At 55.0% G+C, this 26,277-nt stretch overlaps 1 protein-coding gene and 1 long non-coding RNA gene across 2 annotated transcripts; both read left to right on the top strand.

Annotated features, from left to right (window-relative positions):
• The first annotated feature begins 4,872 nt into the window (after positions 1–4,872).
• On the top strand, positions 4,873–12,012 carry LOC116412019. Its single transcript, XR_004223476.1, has 3 exons — positions 4,873–4,954; positions 9,567–9,759; positions 11,788–12,012. It is a non-coding gene; the product is annotated as an uncharacterized LOC116412019 (long non-coding RNA).
• Positions 12,013–13,409: 1,397 nt separating this feature from the next.
• On the top strand, positions 13,410–21,783 carry LOC105945848 (putative DBH-like monooxygenase protein 2). The gene is made up of 13 exons (XM_012954742.2): positions 13,410–13,679; positions 13,906–14,052; positions 15,108–15,263; positions 15,450–15,533; positions 15,943–16,110; positions 16,998–17,100; positions 17,224–17,390; positions 18,586–18,677; positions 20,004–20,100; positions 20,669–20,728; positions 20,817–20,950; positions 21,246–21,360; positions 21,718–21,783. Exons 1-13 carry the CDS (start codon positions 13,410–13,412, stop codon positions 21,781–21,783), a joined length of 1,659 nt encoding a protein of 552 aa, XP_012810196.2.
• The last annotated feature ends 4,494 nt before the right edge of the window (positions 21,784–26,277 follow it).

Here is a 26,277-nt window from a genome sequence, read left to right on the forward strand (position 1 = left end):
CCCAACCCCCAACTACCCCCCACCTACCCACAGGGAACCCCACTCAACATCTCCCCACCTCACACAGGGAGCCCCACCCCCAAACATCTCCCGCATCTCGCCACAGGGGGCCGCCACCCCCAACATCTCCCCCACCTCGCCAGCAGGGCAGCCCACCCCCAACATCCCCCCACCTGCCACACAGGAGCCCCACCCCCAACAATCTCCCCCACCGTCACACAGGGGCCCACCCAATCATCCCCCGACTCACACAGGGGCCCCCACCCAACAATCTTCTCCCACTCCCACAGGGAGCCCACCCCCAACATCCCCACCTCAACACAGGGGAGCCGACCACCCCCAACATCCGCCTCCGCACCTCACAGGGAGCCAGCCCCTAACATCCGCCCCCACCTCCCAACAGGGGCCCCACCGCAACATCCCCCCAAACTCACACAGGGAGGCCGGCACCCCCAACATCCCGCCACTTCCACCTGGGAGCCCCGCCCCCAACATCTCCACCCACCTCACACCAGGGGCCCCACCCCCAACAGTCCCCCCCACCGTCCCACAGGGAGCCCCACCTAGCCCAACATCCGCCCCACGCTCACACATGGGAGCCCCACCCCCAACATCCCCCACCTCCCACAGGGGGACGCCCGCCACCTAGACATCCCCCACCTCACACAAGGGCCGCCACCCACAATCTCTCCCACCTCCACAGGGAGCCCCACCCCCAACATCCCCCCACTGCCACACAGGGAGCCCCACCCCAAGCATGCTCCGCCCCACGTCCCACAGGGGGCCGCCACCCCCGAGAGCATCCCCCCCCACCTCAACAGGGGCGCGCCGCACCCAACATCTCTCACCTTCCCACAGGGGGGCCCACCACCCAAAACATCTCTGCCCACCGTCCCACAGGGAGCGCCCAACCCCGCAACATCCCCCACCTCCCACAGGGGCCCCACATCAGAGCGACCCCAGGACATCTTCCCGCACCTTGCCAACAGGGAGGCCCCACCCCCACATCTCCCCCTGCCCACAGGGGGCCCGCTCAACCACCCAACATCTCCCCCACCTCCCACAGGAGCCACCCCAACACACCCCCCACCTCACCACAGGGAGCCCACACCTCCCAACATCCCACCCCACCTCACACACGCCCCGCAACCCCAACATCTCCCCCACCTCCCACAGGGAAGCCCCACCCCCAAACATCTCCCCCACCTCAACACCAGGGAGCCCCACCCCAAGCAATCTCCCCACCCTCCCACAGGGGGCCCGCACCGCTCAACAATCTCCCCACCATTCACCTCCCACAGGGAGCCCCACGCCCCACATCCCCCCAACCTCCCTCACAGGGAGCCCCACCCCAAACATCCCCCACTCACCACAGGGGCCGCACCACCCCCAACATACTCTCCCACCCTCCCACAGGGAGCCCACCCCCAACATCTGCCCCCACCTTCCCACAGGGAGCCCCACCCCCAACATCACCCCCCACCTCCCACAGGGAGCGCCCCCCCAACATCTCCCCCCTCACACTAGGGGCCGCCAGCCTACCCAACATCCCCCGCACCTCACAAGGGGCCCACCTCCCAAACATCTCTCCCACCTCCCCACAGGGAGCCCCACGCCCACATCCCCCCACGCGTCACACAGGGAGCCCACCCCAACATCTCCCCCACTCCCACAGGGGCCCCAGCCCCAACATCCCCCCACCTCAGCCACAGGGGCCCCCACCCAACATCTCCTGCCCACCTCCACAGGGAGCGCACCCCAACATCTCCCCCCAACTCCACAGGGGCCCACCCCCCAACATCTCTCCCAACCTCCCAGCAGGGAGCCCACCCTCAACATGCCCCCCCACCTCCACAGGGAGTTCCCCACCCCCAAATCTCCCCCACCTCACACAGGGAGCCCCACCGAGCCAACATCTCCCTCCACCCTCCCACGCGGGGCCCCACGCCGCCAACATCTCCCCCACCTGCCCACAGGGAGCCCCACCCACACATCCCCTCACTAGGGAGCCGTCACCCCAACATCTCGCCCCCTCGGACACAGGGGCCCCACCCAAACATCCTCCCTACCTCCACAGGGAAAGCCCACGCCCACACATCCCCACCTTCCGCACAGGGCGGCCCGCACCCCCAACATCTCCCCCACCTCACACAGGGAGCCCACCCCCAACATCTCTCCCACCTCCCACAGGGAGCCCCACCCCAACATCTCCCCCACTTCCCACAGGGAGCCCACCCCCAACATCTCCCCCACCTCCCACAGGGAGCCCCACCGCGCCCCAACATCTCTCCCACCTCCCACAGGGAGCCCCACCCCCAACATCCCCCCACCTCCCACAGGGGGCCCCACCCCAAATCTCCCCCACCTCCCACAGGGCCCCCCACCCCCAACATCTCTCCCACCTCCCACAGGGGCCCCCACCCCAACATCTCTCCCACCTCCCACAGGGGCCCCCCACCCCAACATCCCCCCACCTCCCACAGGGAGGCCCACCCCAACATCCCCCCACCTCCCACAGGGGCCCCCACCCCCAACATCCCCCCCACCTCCCACAGGGAGCCCCATCCCCAACATCCCCCCCACCTCCCACAGGGGCCCCCACCGCCAACATCCCCCCACCTCCCACAGGGGCCCCCACCCCCAACATCCCCCCCACTCTTCCACAGGGGCCCCACCCCCAACATCCCCCCCACCTCCCACAGGGGCCCCACCCCCAACATCCCCCCCACCTCCCACAGGGGCCCCCATCCCCAACATCCCCCCACCAAATCAGGGCGCCCTTTCTGTGATTTTTTTTCTCCATGATTTTTGAGGTTTGGGGGGGCATTAGGGTTTGGGGGGGCATTAGGGTTTGGGGGGCATTAGGGTTGGGGGGGGCATTAGGGTTTGGGGGGCATTAGGGTTTGGGGCCCCCCCCTCGGTCCGTGGATCGGAAACGTTGGCTCCACACGATCATTTGGAGAAACGACACAGTGAAATCTGGTTCCTGATTGGTGGATCAGTTTGGGGGGGCGGTTGTTGCTCTGCTCCCTGTGCCGGGAAACAAGTCCCTTTACCCTCCTTCAAATCTCTGTATTTGCCCCATTAGCCAACAGGTGGCGCTGTGCTGTAATTCTGCCTGAAACCCATCAATTTATTAATATAATGATTTATTTCTGTGATTTCTGCTCCACAAACCTAACGATTCTCTCCGGGATTCTCATTAAATGGGAGGAAAAGAGAAAAATGTTGTGAATTCAAAAAATGTTTTGTTTCTGGAACTGACTTTCCTACTCAGAACTTCTGGTTTGTTTCATTGCATCTGGTGCCCTCTGGTGGTGAGTGTAGGAAATGTGCTGGGACAATATCGGGGAAGCTACAGGGTCACAGAACCCCTCAGTGACTGCTAATATCCTTATCATTTACAGTAGGGGGTACATTATCCCTTATAATACATGAGTGATACTCAGAGTTCCCTGTATAACTCAGCCTGCAGCCTTGTGCCTTTATATGGGGGGCACAGAGCCCCTCAGTGACTGCTAATATCCTTATCATTTACAGTAGGGGGTACATTACCCCTTATAATACATGAGTGATACTCAGAGTTTCCCTGTATAACTCAGCCTGCAGCCTTGTGCCTTTATATGGGCACAGAAACCCCTCAGTGACTGCTAATATCCTTATCATTTACAGTAGGGGGTACATTACCCCTTATAATACATGAGTGATACTCAGAGTTCCCTGTATAACTCAGCCTGCAGCCTTGTGCCTTTATATGGGGGGCACAGAACCCCTCAGTGACTGCTAATATCCTTATCATTTACAGTAGGGGGTACATTATCCCTTATAATACATGAGTGATACTCAGAGTTCCCTGTATAACACAGCCTGCAGCCTTGTGCCTTTATATGGGGGGCACAGAACCCCTCAGTGACTGCTAATATCCTTATCATTTACAGTAGGGGGTACATTATCCCTTATAATACATGAGTGATACTCAGAGTTCCCTGTATAACTCAGCCTGCAGCCTTGTGCCTTTATATGGGGGGCACAGAACCCCTCAGTGACTGCTAATATCCTTATCATTTACAGTAGGGGGTACAATACAGAGTTAATGTCCCTGTACGGGCCCAGAGGTTCTGGCCAATCCCAGCTCTTATCTCCAGCTGGGTCTCTGATTCGGAAGTGAATAATTCCCTTATCGCCCCGTTTCCTTTCCCTAATGATGCCCCCGGGCAGTGGCAGTAAGGAGAGAGGCCCCCGGGCAGCTGCTGTATCACAAGGATCTTGGAAGGGGCCCAACTCCCAAGACTGGAAAGTTCTGAGAGAGACAAAGGACTCAGTGACCTGCATAGGGCAGAACCAGCAGAACCAGCCTGACCCAACAGCACTTACTGGGGCTGATTAACTCTTAAGGGAACACAGAGTCGTATTCGGTGCTACAGGGCAGAGGGCGGTGCTACAGGGCAGAGGGCGGTGCTACAGGAAAGAGGGCGGTGCTAAAGGGCTTGGGGGCGGTACTACAGGGCCAGGGTTTATGCTACAGGGCCGGGGGCGGTGCTACAGGGCCAAGGGCGGTGCTACAGGGCAGAGGGCGGTGCTAAAGGACTGGGGGCGGTACTACAGGGCCAGGGGTTATGCTACAGGGCCAGGGGCGGTGCTACAATTGGGTCTGTACCAACCAGGTAACAGAACTGGGGCTGTTGTTAATGTTAACCCTTATCCCTGGGGGTACAGACCCCCCTAAGTGCATGACATGGGGGGCTCAATAGCCGTGTGTATGTCCCCTAAACCCAAAGCTACACACAACAATAACATAATGGGGTGAGTAGGGGAACAGGGCTAGTGGCTAATGCAGGTCTGCTCTCCCATAATCCCCTGCTCTCTGCCAGGCAGGAAGTGGTGTCTGTGCAGTTAGAAGTGACAGTTGGTGCCCTGAGAGACAGACACAGTCACTGTGAGAGCGATTACTGAGGTGAGACATTTAATAGGAGACTGGGGGGCTGTGGGTTAGGGACCCCCGGTGTGTTAGGGACCCCCGGCCCAGTGTGTTAGGGTTAGGGACCCCCGGCCCAGTGTGTTAGGGTTAGGGACCCCGCTTCCGGTGTGTTAGGGTTAGGGACCCCCGGCCCCGGTGTGTTAGGGTTAGGGACCCCCGCCCCCGGTGTGTTAGGGTTAGGGACCCCCGGCCCGGTGTGTTAGGGTTAGGGATCCCCGCGCCCCGTGTGTTAGGGACCCGGTGTGTAGGGAACACCCGGCCCGTGTGATAGGGTTAAGGACCCCGGCCCACCGGTGTGTTAGGGTTAGGGACCCCCGGTGTGTTAGGGACCCCCGGCCCGGTGTGTTAGGGTTAGGGACCCCCGGCCCGGTGTGTTAGGGTTAGGGACCCCTGGCCCGGTGTGTTTAGGGTTAGGGACGCCCCGGCGGTGTGTTAGGGTTAGGGACCGGACAGGGTTAATGGGACCCCCAGGGCATAGGTGTTTAGGGCGGTGTGTAGGGTTATAGGCCCCCGGCCCCGGTGTGTAGGTAAGGGACCCCCGGCCCCCAGGGACCCCGGCCCCTGGTGTGTTAGGGTTAGGGACCCCCGGCCCCGGTGTGTTAGGGTAGGGACCCCCGGCCCGGGTGTGTTAGGGTTAGGGACCGCCCGGCCCCGGTGTGTTAGGGTTAGGGACCCCCGCCCCGGTGTGTTAGGGTCAGGGACCCCCGGCCCCGGTGTGTTAGGGTTAGGGACCCCGGCCCCGGTGTGTTAGGGTTAGGGACCGCCCGGCCCGGTGTGTTAGGGTTGGGGACCCCCGGCCCGGTGTGTAGGGGACCGCCCGGTGTGTTAGGGTTAGGGACCCCCGGCCCCGGTGTGTTAGGGTTAGGGACCCCCAGCCCGGTGTGTTAGGGTTAAAGACCCCCGGCCCGGTGTGTTAGGGTTAGGGACCCCCAGCGACGGAGCATTAGGGTTAGGGACCCCCGGCCAGTGTGTTAGGGTTAGGGACCCCCGGTGCGTTAGGGTTAAGGGACCCCGGCCCGGTGTGTTAGGGTTAGGGACCCCCGGTGCGTTAGGAGGTTAGGGACCCCCGGCCCAGCAGTGTATTAGGGTTAGGGACCCCTTGGCCCAGACAGTGTATTAGGGTTAGGGACCCCTGGCCCGGTGTGTTAGGGTTAGGGACCCGGCCCAGACAGTGTATTAGGGTTAGGGACCCCGCCCGGTGTGTTAGGGTTAGGGACCCCCGCCCAGACAGTGTATTAGGGTTAGGGACCCCAGGTGTTAGGGTTAGGACCCCCGGTGCGTTAGGGTTCAGGGACCCCCGGCCCAGACAGTGTATTAGGGTTAGGGACCCCCAGCCCAGACAGTGTATTAGGGTTAGGGACCCCTGGCCCAGACAGTGTATTAGGGTTAGGGACCCCCGGCCCAGACAGTGTATTAGGTTAGGGGACCCCGGCCGGTGTGTTAGGGTTAGGGACCACCCGGCCCAGACGGTGTATTAGGGTTAGGGACGCCCCGGCCCAGACAGTGTATTAGGGTTAGGGACCCCTGGCCCGGTGTGTTAGGGTTAGGGACCCCCGGCCCCAGACAGTGTATTAGGGTTAGGGACCCCCGGCCCAGACAGTGTATTAGGGTTAGGGACCCCTGGCCCGGTGTGTTAGGGGACCCCCAGGCCCAGACAGTGTATTAGGGTTAGGGACCCCCGGCCCAGACAGTGTATTAGGGTTAGGGACCCCTGGCCCGGTGTGTTAGGGTTAGGGACCCCCGGCCCAGACAGTGTGTTAGGGTTAGGGACCCCTGGCCCGGTGTGTTAGGGTTAGGGACCCCTGGCCCAGACAGTGTGTTAGGGTTAGGGACCCCCGGCCCAGACAGTGTATTAGGGTTAGGGACCCCGGCCCGGTGGTGTTAGGGTTAGGGACCCCCGGTGCGTTAGGGTTAGGGACCCCGGCCCAGACAGTGTATTAGGGTTAGGGACCCCGGTGTTAGAGTTAGGGACCCCGGCCCCAGACAGTGTATTAGGGTTAGGGACCCCGGCCAGACAGTGTATTAGGGTTAGGGACCCCTGGCCCAGACAGTGTATTAGGGTTAGGGACCCCGGCCCGGTGTGTTAGGGTTAGGGACCCCCGGCCCAGACAGTGTATTAGGGTTAGGGACCCCCGGCCCAGACAGTGTATTAGGGTTAGGGACCCCCGGCCCAGACAGTGTATTAGGGTTAGGGACCCCTGGCCCGGTGTGTTAGGGTTAGGGACCCCTGGCCCAGACAGTGTGTTAGGGTTAGGGACCCCCGGCCCAGACAGTGTATTAGGGTTAGGGGCCCCTGGCCCGGGGCGTTAGGGTTAGGGACCCCTGGCCCAGACAGTGTGTTAGGGTTAGGGACCCCTGGCCCGGTGCGTTAGGGTTTAGGGACCCTGGCCCAGACAGTGTGTTAGGGTTAGGGACCCCTGGCCCAGACAGTGTGTTAGGGTTAGGGACCGCCCGCCCAGACAGTGTATTAGGTTAGGGACCCCTGGCCCGGTGCGTTAGGGTTAGGGACCCTGGCCCAGACAGTGTGTTAGGGTTAGGGACCCCCGGCCCAGACAGTGTATTAGGGTTAGGGACCCCTGGCCCGGTGTGTTAGGGTTAGGGACCCCCGGTGCGTTAGGGTTAGGGACCCCCGGCCCAGACAGTGTATTAGGGTTAGGGACCCCCGGTTGTTAGGGTTAGGGACCAGCCCGGCCCAGACAGTGTATTAGGGTTAGGGACCCCCCGTCCACGACAGTGTATTAGGGTTAGGGACCCCCGGCCCGGTGTGTTAGGGTTAGGGACCCCCGGCCCAGACAGTGTATTAGGGTTAGGGACCCCCGTCCCAGACAGTGTATTAGGGTTAGGGACCCCTGGCCCGGTGTGTTAGGGTTAGGGACCCCCGGCCCAGACAGTGTATTAGGGTTAGGGACCCCCGGCCCAGACAGGGTTTAGGGTTAGGGACCCTGCCGGCCCGGTGTGTTAGGGTTAGGGGACCCCCGGCCCAGACAGTGTATTAGGGTTAGGGACCCGGTACCACCCCGGCCCGGTGTGTTAGGGTTAGGGACCCCCGGCCCAGACAGTGTATTAGGGTTAGGGACCCCCGGCCCGGTGTGTTAGGGTTAGGGACCCCCGGCCCAGACAGTGTATTAGGGTTAGGGACCCCCGGCCCCAGACAGTGTATTAGGGTTAGGGCACCCCGGCCCCAGACAGTGTATTAGGGTTAGGGACCCCTGGCCCAGACAGTGTATTGGTTAGGGACCCCCGGCCCAGACAGTGTATTAGGGTTAGGGACCCCCGGCCCAGACAGTGTATTAGGGTTAGGGACCCCCGGCCAGACAGTGTATTAAGGTTAGGGACCCCCGGCCCAGACAGTGTATTAGGGTTAGGGACCCCTGGTATTAGGGTTAGGGACCCCGGTGTTAGGGTTAGGGACCCCCGGCCCGGTGTATTAGGGTTAGGGACCCCCGGTGTTAGGGTTAGGGACCCCCGGTGTTAGGGTTAGGCGACCCCGGTGTTAGGGTTAGGGTCTCCCGGTGTTAGGGTTAGGGAGCCCCCGGCCCAGACAGTGTATTAGGGTTAGGGACGGCCCCGGTGGTTAGGGTTAGGGACCCCCGGTGTTAGGGTTATGGCCCCCAGGTGTTAGGGTTAGGGACCCCGTGTAGGGTTAGGGAGGGTTAGGGACCCCGTATTAGGGTTAGGGTTAGGGTTAGGGACCCCCGATGTTTAGGGTTAGGGAGCGCCCCCGGTGTTAGGGTTAGGGACCACCCCCGGTGTTAGGGTTAGGGACCCCCGGTGTTAGGGTTAGGGACCCCCGGTGTTAGGGTTAGGGACCCCCGGTGTAGGGTTAGGGTTAGGGACCCCCGGTATTAGGGTTAGGGACCCCTGGTGTTAGGGTTAGGGACCCCCGGTGTTAGGGTTAGGGACCCGCCGGTGTGTTAGGGTCCCCGTGTTAGGGTAGGGACCCCCGGTGTTAGGGTTAGGGACCCCCGGTGTTAGGGTTGGCGGGACCCCGGTGTATGTTAGGGACCCCCCGGTGTTAGGGTTAGGGACCCCCGGTGTTAGGGTTAGGGACCCCCGGTGTTAGGGTTAGGCGGACCCCCACGGTGTTCGGTTAGGGACGCCCCGGTGTTAGGGTTAGGGACGCCCCCCGGTGTTAGGGTTAGGGACGCCCCGGTGTTACGGGTTGGCAAGACCTCGGGGTTGGTTAGGGACCTCACAGACCCCGGTGTTAGGGTTAGGGACCCCCCGGTGTTAGGGTTAGGGACCCCCGGTGTTAGGGTTTAGGACCCCCGGTGTTAGGGTTAGGGACCCCCGGTTAGGGTTAGGACCCCGGGTTAGGGTTAGGGACCCCCGGTGTTAGGGTTAGGGACCCCCCGGTGTTAGGGTTAGGGACCCCCGGTGTTAGGGTTAGGGACCCCCGGTGTTAGGGTTAGGGACCCCCCGGTGTTAGGGTTAGGGACCCCCGGTGTTAGGGTTAGGGACCCCCGGTGTTAGGGTTAGGGACCCCCAGGTTAGGGTTAGGGACCCCCGGTGTTAGGGATAAATATCACAGCTTCTCCCTATTACAAAGGAAATGTAAATGAAAGGTTATTTTCTGGTTAATATACAGGGAATGTGTAACTGTAACTCCCAGCACCGACAGAATCGGCCGATAGAAGGAATGAGACCTCCCGGCGCCTGGCTCCTTCCCTGCATTCTCCTCCTCCTCCTCCTCCCCACTTCCCTCCCCCAGGGGCCCCGGGGCGGCAGGGCCACAGTAAATATCCGAGAATACGACTATGATGGCGACTACAGGCCCGAGGGTGAGAATATTCTCTGTACGGACCGGAGATATAACTGATGGGAAAGGGAGAAACCATAGCAACCGGGTCGTTTCTGCCCCCCCATCAGAACCTGTGATATCAGGAGCATTTCTCTAGGAGCACTAAGGGGTTAAATTGAGAGGGGGGGCAGTTCCATAAGGCAATCAAGTATAGAGTATATGGCCTATGGGGGCCGTGCGTTTAGCGCTCCCCCCCCCCCATGCTCATATATTCACTCATTATCCAACCAGAGAAGCTCTGTCATCAGTGGGGGTCATTCAGCCGGGGGGGGGACTGACTGGCATTTACATGGGAAGTGTCACCCAGGCACAATAACATATGCTATATATATACAATGTAGGAGGGGCTAGGTCTGTGTCACACCCACTGTACCAATGTAGGAGGGGCTAGGTCTGTGTCACACCCACTGTACCAATGTAGGAGGAGCTAGGTCTGTATCACACCCACTGTACCAATGTAGGAGGGGCTAGGTCTGTATCACACCCACTGTACCAATGTAGGAGGGGCTAGGTCTGTATCACACCCACTGTACCAATGTAGGAGGGGCTAGGTCTGTGTCACACCCACTGTACCAATGTAGGAGGGGCTAGGTCTGTGTCACACCCACTGTACCAATGTAGGAGGAGCTAGGTCTGTGTCACACCCACTGTACCAATGTAGGAGGGGCTAGGTCTGTGTCACACCCACTGTACCAATGTAGGAGGGGCTAGGTCTGTGTCACACCCACTGTACCAATGTAGGAGGAGCTAGGTCTGTGTCACACCCACTGTACCAATGTAGGAGGGGCTAGTCTGTGTCACACCCCTACTGGGGTAACCAATTAGGAGGGGCTAGGTCTGTTCACACCCACTGTACCAATGTAGGAGGGGCTAGGTCTGTATCACACCCACTGTACCAATGTAGGAGGGGCTAGGTCTGTATCACACCCACTGTACCAATGTAGGAGGGGCTAGGTCTGTATCACACCACTGTACAATGTAGGAGGGGCTAGGTCTGTATCACACCCACTGTTACAATGTAGGAGGGGCTAGGTCTGTATCACACCCACTGTACCAATGTAGGAGGGGCTAGGTCTGTGTCACACCCACTGTACCAATGTAGGAGGAGCTAGGTCTGTGTCACACCCACTGTACCAATGTTAGGATGGCTAGGTCTGTGTCACACCCACTGTACCAATGTAGGAGGGGCTAGGTCTGTGTCACACCCACTGTACCAATGTAGGAGGTGGCTAGGTCTGTATCACACCCACTGTACCAATGTAGGAGGGGCTAGGTCTGTGTCACACCCACTGTACCAATGTAGGAGGGGCTAGGTCTGTATCACACCACTGTACCAATGTAGGAGGGCTAGGTCTGTAGGATGAGCTAGGTCTGTGTCACACCCACTGTACCAATGTAGGAGGAGCTAGGTCTGTGTCACACCCACTGTACCAATGTAGGAGGGGCTAGGTCTGTGTCACACCCACTGTACCAATGTAGGAGGGGCTAGGTCTGTGTCACACCCCTGTACCAATGTGCTAGGTCTGTGTCACACCCACTGTACCAATGTAGGAGGAGCTAGGTCTGTGTCACACCCACTGTACCAATGTAGGAGGGGCTAGGTCTGTGTCACACCCACTGTACCAATGTAGGAGGGGCTAGGTCTGTGTCACACCCACTGTACCAATGTAGGAGGGGCTAGGTCTGTGTCACACCCACTGTACCAATGTAGGAGGGGCTAGGTCTGTGTCACACCCACTGTACCAATGTGTAGGAGCTAGGTCTGTGTCACACCCACTGTACCAATGTAGGAGGAGCTAGGTCTGTGTCACACCCACTGTACCAATGTAGGAGGGGCTAGGTCTGTGTCACACCCACTGTACCAATGTAGGAGGGGCTCCTAGCCAGTATCAGAGGGGTAAGAATTTTGTAATATCCACTTTGTGAGTGTGGGAGGGGCTAGTCAGGATGGGAGGAGCCAGAGCCAGACTGCACCATGTCTAATAGCCCTTTGTGCGTCTCATTTCAGGGGTGCAGAGAATGAGGGAAATCTTTTTTGTTGGAAGCAGCAGTGACGATACGGAGCCCCTGGATATGATTGTCCCCCAGATATCTGGTCATGTGACTCGGCGGCACAGTCTGCGCCCCCTCCTCTGCATTTGCTGCCTAGCAACGGCCATGGTGTTGCATGGAATCCTGGGATACTGACACTAATGCCCCATGGAGGGAATTAAACTCCCATCAAATACATCAAGATTTGGGCTTCTTCTGTCTGTTGATATATATGAAGCGGGGTGCAGCCGAACTGGGGGCACCGTGTACCCCAATATATGTAGTGATGTCGTTTTACAAAAAATCTATTGGTTGTGAAATCTAATTGCTGATTGGTTGCTATGGGCAACATTACCGGTGATGTCGGCTTACACACTATAGTAAATGTGCCCCTATATGTTCCATTCAGTGCCTTGTTTTGTGGGGAGCAGAGGGGCGGGACACCCCTGAAATACACCAATTGCTTCTTACCGTAAGCAGAATGGGCTGATTTGCTCATTGGGCCCCAATAAACTAACGGCATTGGCTACACGCAATGCCCACATGACTCGATCAATATCTGACTGACCCCCAATCCTACATTGATCTGATCCACCTTCCAAAACCCCAACTTTCCCCTTAGAAAGGGCCATTGGGCAATGTGTTTCTGCTGTGCGACCCAACAGAATTGGGTTCCAAGGTGCCTACAAAGTAAGAACTGGACTAGATCTACCAGGGGAATCTCAACCGGACCAGCCCAGATATTAGAAACAAGGGTGGACAAGAAAGCGGCCGGTGCCCAAGCCCAGGTCATATGTGTGTAGGGACCAATGAGATGAGCCAGGACATGGGCCAACAAGACAGAAAAACCTACAAGACAGAGTATGGGGAGACAATAGACCCAATAACAGAGAGAGTGTCCCAAAAACACAGTAAAACCTAACCCAGTCTTACAGAAATAGAAACCCAAACCAACTGGTCAGGAGTTCAAATCCAGCCATAGACAGTTGCATGAAATTCTGTGCTGGCTCCATGTTACAATGGTTGTGGGTGCTTGGTGTTGGGTGAAAAGAAACAGGTTTGGCCGCTATGTGTGTAGCGCATGGGGCACCGTTGGCCTCACCGTCTGGAAGATGGAGGACCGAGAAGGGGGATTTATCCACATCCATGTTTGCTGAAGGAGCTGAAACTCATAGCAACCAATCAGCAGGTAGAATGTACTGATCACCTGTGCCTAGTAGTACTTAGGGGAGTGAATGTCTAACCCTAAGGGATTGGACAGACATTAGGAGACACTCAGTTGGACCCAGTGCTGCCTCGGGGTAGGGCTCTATCTCTATGGGATGTTGATATAAAGTACTTACTGCCCCACCCAGGTCCGACTAAGTCCCAGCTGGTGAGCCCCAAGCCGGGGAATCGGTTTCATCAAACAAGAGAAGGGTTTCATGGCCTTATCATTCCATGGATTTCCTCTTCCCAGATTATTGCTCTCAGGTGTCGGCTGGGCTTATATAACTCTCTGCATAAATGTTATCAGAGGGATTTGGGCCAATTTGTCATCACCAACTCTGCCGGATCCCTTGGCCCCAATGCTGTGAGCTGCCACCAGTTGGACGGACAATGTGGCGCCTTGGGCTGTTACTCTTTGGCTCCATCTCCATGGGAGGCTGCTGGGGGGTCCACTTACAGTTTTCACGGGTGATGAAAGTTCGAGGTCGGAAAGATTCTGCCCTTTTACGTTGGGGGGTCGATAGACACAGGGAGCAGATTGCCTTGGAGGTTCAGGTCCCAAGGGCTTCATGGGTGGCTCTGGCTCTGAATCTTGAGAGGAACCTGACCGGCTCCGATGTTGTTATTGGCGGCTGGAATGGAGACACAGAGATATTCTATGTGAGTGTGAGAGTCGCTTCATTTTTTATTCTTTACTTTATGTACGAGGGTTCATGGGAGTCTCTTCTTGTAAATGTCTGAGGGATTCCCAGAAGCCCAAGTCCAACAACTATAAAGTCCTCCTTTCACCCGTTAAGGAACACCTTCTCCTTTAGGGGCCACTTTCTCCTCCCTCTTAGCCTTTAGGGGAAATGAAGAGTTTAATGAATGTTTTGTTGCTATTCAGGATGCTCATATTGACTCCCAATGGCCCCCAGTAAGGGACAACTCCCAGGACTATGAGTTACTGGAGCTGAGGAGGAACGAGACCCACAGTACCCTCAGGGTGTGGCGCAAGTGGTTTACCTGTGACCCACAGGACTATGACTTTGAGGTTGGTACCAAGAACCTGTTTGCTCTCACATTTAGTATCTATTTGATCATTTTGCTAAATTGCTTCGGATATAGTAACATAGTAACATAGTAAGTTGGGTTGAAAAAAGACATACGTCCATCACGTTCAACCATAATGCCTAAATATAACCTGCCTAACTACTAGTTGATCCAGAGGAAGGAAAAAAACCCCAGATGAGGCCTCTCTTGCCCAAACTGAATGTTCTTCTTCATCTGAGCTCCAGACAGGGCAGTCTCTCTGAGTCTATGGGAGTTACTAAAATGGGCAGTTAGATTCCAGGATAAGGTTTTTATCCAATGAATATGTAATATGCTGATACCATGACCCTCCCACTTATGGTAAACTTGAAAACCATGGGTGATGTGGCAGCAGCAATCAATAGAACATTTGGGCCTCTTGGCGATCACTTTCCTTCATACCCCCACCCCCATTCACATAACCCTCTAGTGATTGCTCAGCCAGACTCCCAATGGGCGTCAAACCCAGGAGAAGCCTGGAAATGGCTGCCAGCAGGAGGTAGGCACCACCAGAAGCTTCACCCAGGGAAGCAGGAGGGACAGGCTGCTAAATGCCAAGGGGTAAGAAGCCCAGGAGATGATCAGTGCTGCTGTGGGGGCACCAGTACCAAAGATTTGCTTGGCATCTTCTATGAGTTGACCATTGGAAGGGTATTGGCAGTATGAGGCCCCTGTGGGAAAGGACTTCACTTTCACTGTGTGTTTAGTTGACTTGCTCCATGCAGACATTGTGGCCCTTGGGAAGGGACTTGGTGTCAAAGATTGAACTTTAACTTGCCCACCCAGAGCTGCTTTAGAGACTGTTACCCTAAATACTGTGATTCATCTAGTCTGTAGGCCTTCTGGTTGGCCATCTAAGTGTATCCCCTACATACCGCTTGGCATAATCCTGTGCCACCCATATGCTGCCTATGTGCCACCCTCCTATGTGCAGATCTGAAGCAGCTTTGTACACAGAAATGTTGAGTTGCAGAGCCCCGTCGGGGTACCAGAGACCTCCCTTGTGCTTCTCACCAGGATTGTACCACCTACGTGACTGCGTATTTTGGAGAAAGTCCGGATCTGCGGGATGGGGCAGAAAACGCTTTCTCCAAGTCCATATATTTCATGGAGATTAAGTCTGAGGTGCAACTGCCCAGCGAGCTCCTTTACTATGATATAAAGAGGGATGATGTAAGTATTGGCTGCTGTGGGGAAGGGTGGGCAAATGGATCCCCTTGGAACACGCCAAGTGCTAATGTATAGCTTTAAATTTGCCCCTGACCCCACCTACCCTAATGTCTATCAGTGACTGCACCATCAGGTCCCTTAATCCATAGTGAACACCGGGCTGTAGTAATTCTGTGCTTGATCCGCCAGTTTCTGATACCAGAAGAAGACACCACCTACGCATGTTCCTTCATTCCATTGCCTCAAGTTGCAACAAAACACCACATTGTAAAGGTAAGTAGCCCCCCCTAGTCCTGACTCTTCCAGTGAACATTATCACCCTCTCAATCCCTCTCTTTAGTTTCTAGGATATTATCTAAATGTGGTCTTCAATGCTCCACCCAACCCATGCTCTGGGCCCACACTTTGGTACCAGTATGGCCATTTGAGTGACAACTGGTTTGCGAGGAGTTTGTACCTTCTCCTTGTGTTTCCGTGGGTTTTATGTGGGTGCTGTTTGTTTTACCCCCTTGGTCTGATCATCCCAGGGCTTTTCTGGAAGCCAATGAGCAGTTGTCTTCATAAGACTTCCCTTTGGACAAGGAACCAGTGCCAGTGGTACCCTTAGTGGGTTTGGATCATCCCTTCCTCTTCACTAAGCCAAGGTCACTTCATTTCAATGATATTCATTATTGTCCCACAGTATGAGGTGAATATTGACCCCCAAAGCGACGGCATCGTCCACCACATTCTGATTTACGCCTGCGACGCCAACGCAGAGATTGTGCCTGAGGTTGGCGACTGCTACGGGAGTGACATCCGCTATTCCCAGTGCCTGAATGTCATGTTTGGCTGGGCTGTGGGGGGAGAGGTGAGATGTGGCCTTAGGCAAGTGAAGAACATTTTGGGTATTGGGGGGTATTGAGGGGTCCTTTTCAGGATTGAAGGGTGGGTAAATAAATAATACAAACTTCACTGTGACCACACAGCAGATATTTGGGCCATTAGAGACCCTGAGTGATTCAGTAGGTGAGTGAAGCCCCTCTTGGGGATCTAATAAACCCATGATAAGCTTGAGTGAGGGTCCTAGAGGCTCTGATTGGTCAGTAAAGATCACAAGGCCAGTTAAAAACCATTTATTTCAAACATATAATATGGCCCTACGTATGCCCAGGAGCCCATTTTTTGCCATGAGGAGGTTCCAATCAGAATTGAGGTCAGTTGGACCAATGATAAGATGTTTCTCAGGTTGGTGCCATTATCTGCCCATGTGAGACTGAAAGCTGATGGACTCCCATTGGTCTTTATCTCTATAAATTCTACATACTATGAGTTGCACGTCACTCTGTATGTGGCACCTTATAAAGGAGGGGCAATAGGATGGATGGACACGTGGGTGTCTGATGGAACCTCATTCAGAACCTGCACAGTTGGGTTCCTCCCCTTGTATTATGTTTTTAATCCGACTCAAGGTTCCGAGCTCATCACTTACCCATGGTTATGGTACTTGGTACTTGACCAGGCCTAAGGGGTGCAATTTTGCTTTGCCCTAGTGTGCCAGCATTTGCCCCTGTACCCCTGGTAGGGGAGCCCCTATAGCCTCAGTCTCAGCCTTCTGTTATAAATGGGAAATGGAGAGCAATGAGGGCATTTGTCTTTTGGAGGAGGAGTTTGTCCAGGGGCAATAACTCCCAACTGACAGCAAAGGGGCCTTTATCTGCCCGAAACCTTCTTTCTCTCTTTTTTTTTTCTCTCCAGGACTTTTTTTACCCAGAAATTGCTGGTGTGTCCATTGGTACCAAGTATGACCCTCAGTACGTTCGGCTTGAAATCCATTACAGCAACTTTGATGGAATCTCAGGTACCTGGTGCCTGCATTGCCGAACTTGGGGTACATTGGGGGTACATAGGGAGCAATCATGGGGTCCTCGCAGTTGGGAGTTTGGACAAAGGGTTGGGAATGACACAGTTTGTGTGTTTCCAGGTATCAGGGATAACTCGGGAATTAGGGTTTCTTACACCCCAGAACTTCGGCAACTTGATGCAGGCATCCTAATGGCGGGGGTCCTAACCTTCCCCATTCAGTTCATCCCCCCCGGAGCCGAGGCCTTCAGGAGCTACGGTCTCTGCGACACTGGAATGATCCCGCAGGTAGGAACTAGGGGCTGGGGGGCAACGAGGGGGCTGGGGGCAATGAGGGGGCTGGGGTCAACGAGGGGGCTGGGGGGCAACGAGGGGGCTGGGGCAACGAGGGGCTGGGAGCAACGAGGGGGCTGGGCAACGAGGGGGCTGGGGCAACGAGGGGGCTGGGGTCAACGAGGGGGCTGGGGCAACGAGGGGGCTGGGGTCAACGAGGGGGCTGGGGCAACGAGGGGGCTGGGGTCAACAAGGGGCTGGGGCAATGAGGGGGCTGGGGCAACGAGGGGACTGGGGCAACGAGGGGGCTGGGGGTCAACGAGGGGGCTGGGGTAGCGAGGGGGCTGGGGCAACGAGGGGGCTGGGGGGCAACGAGGGGGCAACGAGGGGGCTGGGGCAAGTATATAAGTCGGAGTATTGTTCTGATGTTCATTGATTTCAACCCAACAATGTTACTTTACATTCTACATCTCAAACCCCCGGGGAACTGGGGGGCAGTATAGGGCATTGGTCAAATGTATCAAAGTATTGCCCTAGTACAAGGAATGGAGGGTATTAAGTAATAGTATTTAAAGGTTTAAGTTTGCAGTTGGTCTTCATTTTTTATTATTTGTGGTTTTTGAGTTATTTAGATTCTTATTTAGCAGCTTTCCAGCTTGTGATCTCTGCAATCTGGTTGCCGGGACCCAAATTAACCTAGCAACCATGCATTGATTTGAATGAAAGGCTGGAATACAAATAGGGGAGGGGCTGAATAGAAAGATTAGTAATAAAAAGTAGCAATAACAATAAATTTATAGCCTCACAGAGCATTTGTTTTCTTATAAAATCCTTATATTTTACAAAAGGGGGCACTTTATTCTCTACTTTATTATATATTTACTGCCAGTGACGGCAGCAGGTTTTATTGTTTAGAACCTTCATCTGATTCAAAATATAAGGATTTTTTTTATCCATGACCTGAATAAAAACACTTGCCTCATCCCTTTACATGGACATGGAACTCCTCAGTGACTTGTAATATCCTTATATTATGCAATAGGGGGTACTTTATTCACTGTATAATATACAAGAGCCACAAATAACCTTTACATGGACATGGAACTCCTCAGTGACTTGTAATATCCTTATATTATACAATAGGGGGTACTGGGGGGTGCTGGGGGTCCCCATACAAAGTACAAAGTATCTAATGCCAATTCCCCTGCAGTCATTGGATGAGCCCACGGGGGATCTCACGGCTTACGCTTTCCTGTTACACGCGCACCTGACGGCACATGGGATCCGGTTACTGCATTACAGGTAAGTGCCCCCCCGGGGTATGAACCCCACAGGGGCAGATCTACAGTAAGGCTTGGGCAGCTGAACCCCTCTCTGCCCCTCCAAACAAAGTTGTAAAGTGAAAAGGCAAATTGTGCTTTTAGGTTTGTCTTGGAAGGGCCCAAAGGTCCTGGCCTAGGGAGGGACAATATAGGGGTGCCCCCCCCGGCCGCCGCTACGTGTGTCCCTGAAGCTCTGGGCACATTGGTCATTCAGCTGATTTATTCTCCAGCAACGAATAAAGGAAACAAATGAGCAACTAAGGGACACAGTGGGACTGAAATAGCCTCTCTCCTCTCTGGTGTTGCCCCATGGCAATGGTCCCACAGATAGGGTAGGTCCAGCCATTAGGGTAGGTCCAGCCGTAGGGTAGGTCCAGCCGTAGGGTAGGTCCAGCCGTAGGGTTGGTCCAGCCGTAGGGTAGATACAGCCGTAGGGTAGGTCCAGCCGTAGGGTAGGTCCAGCCGTAGCGTAGGTCCATCCATAAGGTAGGTCCAGCCATAAGGTAGGTCCAGCCGTAGGGTAGGTCCAGCCGTAGGGTAGGTCCAGCCGTAGGGTAGGTCCAGCCATAAGGTAGGTCCAGCTGAAGGGTAGGTCCAGCGGTAGGGTAGGTTCAGCCATAGGGTAGGTCCAGCCGTAGGGTATGTTCAGCCATAGGGTAGGTCCAGCCGTAGGGTATGTTCAGCCATAGGGTAGGTCCAGCCGTAGGGTAGGTCCAGCCGTAGGGTATGTTCAGCCGTAGGGTAGGTCCAGCCGTAGGGTAGGTCCAGCCGTAGGGTATGTTCAGCCGTAGGGTAGGTCCAGCCGTAGGGTAGGTCCAGCCGTAGGGTAAGTCCAGGGCAAAGTGTAGGTCCAGCTGTAAAGTAGGTCCAGCCATAAGGTAGGTCCAGCCAAAGTGTAGGTTCAGCGGTAGGGTAGGTTCAGCCGTAGGGTAGGTCCAGCAGTAGGGTATGTTCAGCCATAGGGTAGGTCTATCAGTAGTGTATGTTCAGCCATAGGGTAGGTCCAGCCCTGGGGTATGTTCAGCCATAGGGTAGGTCCAGCCGTAGGGTATGTTCAGCCATAGGGTAGGTCCAGCCGTAGGGTAGGTCCAGCCGTAGGGTATGTTCAGCCATAGGGTAGGTCCAGCAGTAGGGTACGTTCAGCCATAGGGTAGGTCCAGCCCTGGTGTATGTTCAGCCGTAGGGTGGGTCCAGCCATAGGGTAGGTTCAGTCTGCCTGAATCAGGTTCTAGATCTTCTCACAGAGTTTCATGAGTCGGAACAGACAGTGCATGGGGTGCGCTGAATGTGATCCTTTCTCTTGCAGGAATGGCACCCACATTGGCAGTCTGGGCGAGGACAAGTCCTACGATTTTGGCTTCCAACAAATCCGCTATTTCCCTAAACCTATTGATATAAAAATGGTATGTGCTGGGGGCGGGGCTTACCCATAGTTGATGGATCATGTGACATCTAACGAGCCATGAAATATAATGGGGCAGATACAAAGCAACTATTCCTTATACAGATGCTGATATTTATAGTCAGGGGCGGGGCATTAGGTGGGGCTCCATGATCACCTGACAGGTATAGGGGGCGGGAGATAATCGACTAATAACGAATGTGTTACCTCATAAGGTAGAAACACACTAATTGTTATTGATATCAAAGTGACGCCTGACGAAGGGCCCACCCCCTGAAAAGCTGCTTTAATTAAATACGAAGGGTTTAAGCCCCTCCCATTGCAGGGGGGCGGAGTGTGGGGTGTGAATGTATCACAATGGTCTGTATTGTAATTAGCGACTGGATTTTGTTAACCCTTGGATTGCTGACTTTCAGTTGCACTAAAAGCCTGATATTAGCAGTCTAAAGATGCAGAAATCTCAGAAACCACTAAAAATAGAAAATGAATGAAAATTGCAAAAGTGTTGAGTAATTACCCCCCGCCGCATTATTCTTTGGAGTAATGACTGAATTTTGCCCCATCTCCAGGGGGACCAGATTGTGGTCGAATGCACAGGGAGCACGATGGACCGAGACTCTGTGACCTACGTGAGTGGCCCCCAAATGTCTCTGTTTAATGTAGAGGGGCAATTCTACAATTCCGGGTCAGTATGAACTTGGGGTTTCCTTGTTACAGGGGGGTCCCAGCTCCCTGAATGAGATGTGCCTGGGCTTTCTCTTTTATTACCCCAATATTCCTATCGCCACCTGCTGGAGCTTCTATGACCTGAACCATGTGACTGATGCTTTGGGGTTGGAACCAGAGGAGAGGTGAGTCCAACAGAACCAACAGAACCACTTTCCTTTCCACTAGGAGGTTTGTTCCAAGGGGGGTTAAATAAGAGCTGCAAACACTGGGAGAAAGATCCCCCATGTAGGGAAGCCTGCCAAGAAATACTAGGGCAGGGGCAGATAGGGGGCAGGGGCAAAATGGGACCATAGGAAATAAATGACTGCGGGGGGGTGAGGTGAGGATATTGGTAGTTATTGGTATATTGGCGAAAGCCCCCTAATAATCTGTGGGTCCCAGCAATTGGTCACAACTTGCCCTCCGCTCTCCCCCCAGTGTGATGGACGCCATTTTCTCCATGGATACAGTAGACTGGGACGATGAGACCAGAGCAAAGGCCCAGAGAGCCATCATGGAGTCCAATCACACAGTCGTTATCCAGAACCGCAGGGTGAGACTTCATTCCCAACAATCGCCTTGGGGTGGAGAAGGTTGTACTCGTTGTACTCATGGCTACATGGGAATATCCTACGGCCAACAGGGGGCACCAGCTAAATGCCTAAGGAGAGTGAGTGGCAGCAGCCACTATGGGCAAATAGGCACGGAAGGGTCTCCACAGGGGTCAGTTGAAAAGTAAAAAATGACTTTATTCAAAGCTTAAACCATGAAGCATCTCCGTGACCCCTACGCGTTTCATGCCCTAAGGGCAATTAATCATGGGCCATTTATTGTCGCTTTGAGCCAAGTATGTTTTACTTTTTAAACTTTGTGACCCCCGTGGAGACCCTTCATTACTGTTTGCCCATAGTGGCTGCTGCCTTTGCCCTATGTGCCCCAAGCTGAGGGTCTGGGCCGGTGCACCTCTACTTGGTGAGTGTCTTTTCCTATTGGTCCTTTTGTGCCTTCACTTTTGGTTTTGTATTTTTCTGAGCACTCACTGGGGCCTTCGTTTATACGAGAAATCTATTGACTTGCATGTCATTATGCGTTTGTCCTGTAGGGGAATCGTGTGAATGAGACTAGCCTCCTCCCTCCAATCGCCCCTCCCACCCAACACACCTGTGCCAATCCTGCAGCACCCTAGGACTGTGCCCTTCTCAGTGAGAATCCACCATCTTCTCAAGCTCTCCTGTCTCCTGGGCTCCACCAGCTTCTCAAGGTCTCCTGTCTTCTGGGCTCCACCAGCTTCTCCTGTGGTCTCCTGTCTCCCAGGCTCCACCAGATTCCCCTGTAGTCTCCTGTCTCCCAGGCTCCACCAGCTTCCCCTGTAGTCTCCTGTCTCCCAGGCTCCACCATCTTCCCCTGTAGTCTCCTGTCTCCCGGGCTCCACCATCTTCCCCTGTAGTCTCCTGTCTCCCAGGCTCCACCAGCTTCCCCTGTAGTCTCCTGTCTCATGGGCTCCACCAGCTTCCCCTGTAGTCTCCTGTCTCCTGGCTCCACCAGCTTCCCCTGTAGTCTCCTGTCTCATGGGCTCCACCAGCTTCCCCTGTAGTCTCCTGGCTCCACCAGCTTCTCCTGTAGTCTCCTGTCTCATGGGCTCCACCAGCTTCCCCTGTAGTCTCCTGTCTCATGGGCTCCACCAGCTTCCCCTGTAGTCTCCCGGGCTCCACCAGATTCCCCTGTAGTCTCCTGTCTCCCGGGCTCCACCAGCTTCCCCTGTAGTCTCCTGTCTCCCGGGCTCCACCAGCTTCCCCTGTAGTCTCCTGTCTCATGGGCTCCACCAGCTTCCCCTGTACTCTCCTGTCTCCCGGGCTCCACCAGCTTCCCCTGTAGTCTCCTGTCTCCCGGGCTCCACCAGCTTCCCCTGTAGTCTCCTGTCTCCCGGGCTCCACCAGCTTCCCCTGTAGTCTCCTGTCTCCTGGCTCCACCAGCTTCCCCTGTAGTCTCCTGTCTCCACCAACTTCCCCTGTAGTCTCCTGTCTCCTGGGCTCCACCAGCTTCCCCTGTAGTCTCCTGTCTCCTGGGCTCCACCAGCTTCCCCTGTAGTCTCCTGTCTCCTGGGCTCCACCAGCTTCCCCTGTAGTCTCCTGTCTCCCAGGCTCCACCAACTTCCCCTGTAGTCTCCTGTCTCCCAGGCTCCACCAGCTTCCCCTGTAGTCTCCTGTCTCCCAGGCTCCACCAGATTCCCCTGTAGTCTCCTGTCTCCCGGGCTCCACCAGCTTCTCCTGTAGTCTCCTGTCTCACGGGCTCCACCAGCTTCCCCTGTAGTCTCCTGTCTCATGGGCTCCACCAGCTTCCCCTGTAGTCTCCTGTCTCCCAGGCTCCACCAGCTTCCCCTGTAGTCTCCTGTCTCCCAGGCTCCACCAGCTTCCCCTGTAGTCTCCTGTCTCCCAGGCTCCACCAGCTTCTCCTGTAGTCTCCTGTCTCACGGGCTCCACCAGCTTCCCCTGTAGTCTCCTGTCTCCCAGACTCCACCAGCTTCTCCTGTAGTCTCCTGTCTCACGGGCTCCACCAGTTTCCCCTGTAGTCTCCTGACTCCTGGTCTCCACCAGCTTCTCCTGTAGTCTCCTGCATTCCTGGTCTCCACCAGCTTCTCCTGTAGTCTCCTGCACTCCCAGTCTCCACCAACTTCTCCTGTAGTCTCCTGCACTCCCAGTCTCCACCAGCTTCTCCTGTAGTCTCCTGCACTCCCAATCTCCACCAGCTTCTCCTGTAGTCTCCTGCATTCCTAGTCTCCACCAGCTTCTCCTGTAGTCCCTTGCACTCCTGGTCTCCACCAGCTTCTCCTGTAGTCTCCTGGTCACAACTGGATTCTCTTGTAATCTTCTGGACTCCTGGTCACCACAACGTCTCTTGTAGTCTCCTCCTGGTCTCCACTGGGTACTCCTGTAGTCTCCTGGTCTCCAATGGGTACTCCTGTAGTCTCCTGGTCTCCAATGGGTACTCCTGTAGTCTCCTGGACTCCTCGTCACCACTGGCTTCTCCTGTAGTCTCCTTGACTCCTGGTCACCACTGACTTCTCTTGTAGTCTCCTGCACTCCCAATCTCCACCAGCTCCTCCTGTAGTCTCCTGCATTCCTAGTCTCCACCAGCTTCTCCTGTAGTCCCTTGCACTCCTGGTCTCCACCAGCTTCTCCTGTAGTCTCCTGGTCACAACTGGATTCTCCTGTAATCTTCTGTACTCCTGGTCACCACAACGTCTCTTGTAGTCTCCTCCTGGTCTCCACTGGGTACTCCTGTAGTCTCCTGGACTCCTCGTCACCACTGGCTTCTCCTGTAGTCTCCTTGACTCCTGGTCACCACTGACTTCTCCTGTAGTCTCCTGCACTCCCAATCTCCACCAGCTTCTCCTGTAGTCTCCTGCATTCCTAGTCTCCACCAGCTTCTCCTGTAGTCCCTTGCACTCCTGGTCTCCACCAGCTTCTCCTGTAGTCTCCTGGTCACAACTGGATTCTCCTGTAATCTTCTGGACTCCTGGTCACCACAACGTCTCTTGTAGTCTCCTCCTGGTCTCCACTGGGTACTCCTGTAGTCTCCTGGTCTCCAATGGGTACTCCTGTAGTCTCCTGGACTCCTCGTCACCACAGACTTCTCCTGTAGTCTCCTGACTCCTGGTCACCACCAGTTTCTCCTGGAAATACCTGCATCACTACTAGAGATGTGACTACCATTAAATCACTGAACCTCCTCCCACAGATCTCATGTCTTTCCTCCCTGGATTATATGGCACAGCAACTTAATTTGATACTGATTGGGTCCCTCAGTACTGTGGGTTTCTATTGCACAGGGGAGTATCTATGGCTGTAGGTACCTGTAGGAGAGAGTATAGGGTATGTAGGTACAGCCCAGGGATACTATTGCACAGGGGAGTATCTATGGCTGTAGGTACCTGTAGGAGAGAGTATAGGGTATGTAGGTACAGCCCAGGGATACTATTGCACAGGGGAGTATCTATGGCTGTAGGTACCTGTAGAGGAGAGTATAGGGTATGTAGGTACAGCCCAGGGATACTATTGCACAGGGGAGTATCTATGACTGTAGGTACCTGTAGGAGAGAGTATAGGGTATGTAGGTACAGCTCAGGGATACTATTGCACAGGGGAGTATCTATGGCTGTAGGTACCTGTAGAGGAGAGTATAGGGTATGTAGGTACAGCCCAGGGATACTATTGCACAGGGGAGTATCTATGACTGTAGGTACCTGTAGGAGAGAGTATAGGGTAATGTAGGTACAGCCCAGGGATACTATTGCACAGGGGAGTATCTATGGCTGTAGGTACCTGTAGGAGAGAGTATAGGGTATGTAGGTACAGCCCAGGGATACTATTGCACAGGGGAGTATCTATGGCTGTAGGTACCTGTAGGAGAGAGTATAGGGTATGTAGGTACAGCCCAGGGATACTATTGCACAGGGGAGTATCTATGGCTGTAGGTACCTGTAGGAGAGAGTATAGGGTATGTAGGTACAGCCCAGGGATTCTATTGCACAGGGGAGTATCTATGACTGTAGGTACCTGTAGGAGAGAGTATAGGGTATGTAGGTACAGCCCAGGGATTCTATTGCACAGGGGAGTATCTATGGCTGTAGGTACCTGTAGAGGAGAGTATAGGGTATGTAGGTACAGCCCAGGGATTCTATTGCACAGGGGAGTATCTATGGCTGTAGGTACCTGTAGAGGAGAGTATAGGGTATGTAGGTACAGCCCAGGGATTCTATTGCACAGGGGAGTATCTATGACTGTAGGTACCTGTAGGAGAGAGTATAGGGTATGTAGGTACAGCCCAGGGATACTATTGCACAGGGGAGTATCTATGGCTGTAGGTACCTGTAGGAGAGAGTATAGGGCATGTAGGTACAGCCCAGGGATTCTATTGCACAGGGGAGTATCTATGGCTGTAGGTACCTGTAGGAGAGAGTATAGGGTATGTAGGTACAGCCCAGGGATACTATTGCACAGGGGAGTATCTATGGCTGTAGGTACCTGTAGGAGAGAGTATAGGGTATGTAGGTACAGCCCAGGGATACTATTGCACAGGGGAGTATCTATGGCTGTAGGTACCTGTAGGAGAGAGTATAGGGTATGTAGGTACAGCCCAGGGATTCTATTGCACAGGGGAGTATCTATGACTGTAGGTACCTGTAGGAGAGAGTATAGGGTATGTAGGTACAGCCCAGGGATTCTATTGCACAGGGGAGTATCTATGGCTGTAGGTACCTGTAGAGGAGAGTATAGGGTATGTAGGTACAGCCCAGGGATACTATTGCACAGCATCTCTCCTAGGGGGGCATTAGGGCAGATACAGTAGGGGGCATTACAGTGGGAGCAGGAAAGTCGGGGGATCTCTCTCTGGAGGGGGCGCCCCAGAAAGCATCAGATCATCATTCCCCCGTGTATGGGATAATGCAGAGCAGATGATTGGTTGGATT

The sequence above is a fragment of the Xenopus tropicalis genome, chromosome 7 (genome assembly GCF_000004195.4).
Source record: "Xenopus tropicalis strain Nigerian chromosome 7, UCB_Xtro_10.0, whole genome shotgun sequence".
In the NCBI taxonomy this organism is placed as follows: domain Eukaryota; kingdom Metazoa; phylum Chordata; class Amphibia; order Anura; family Pipidae; genus Xenopus; species Xenopus tropicalis.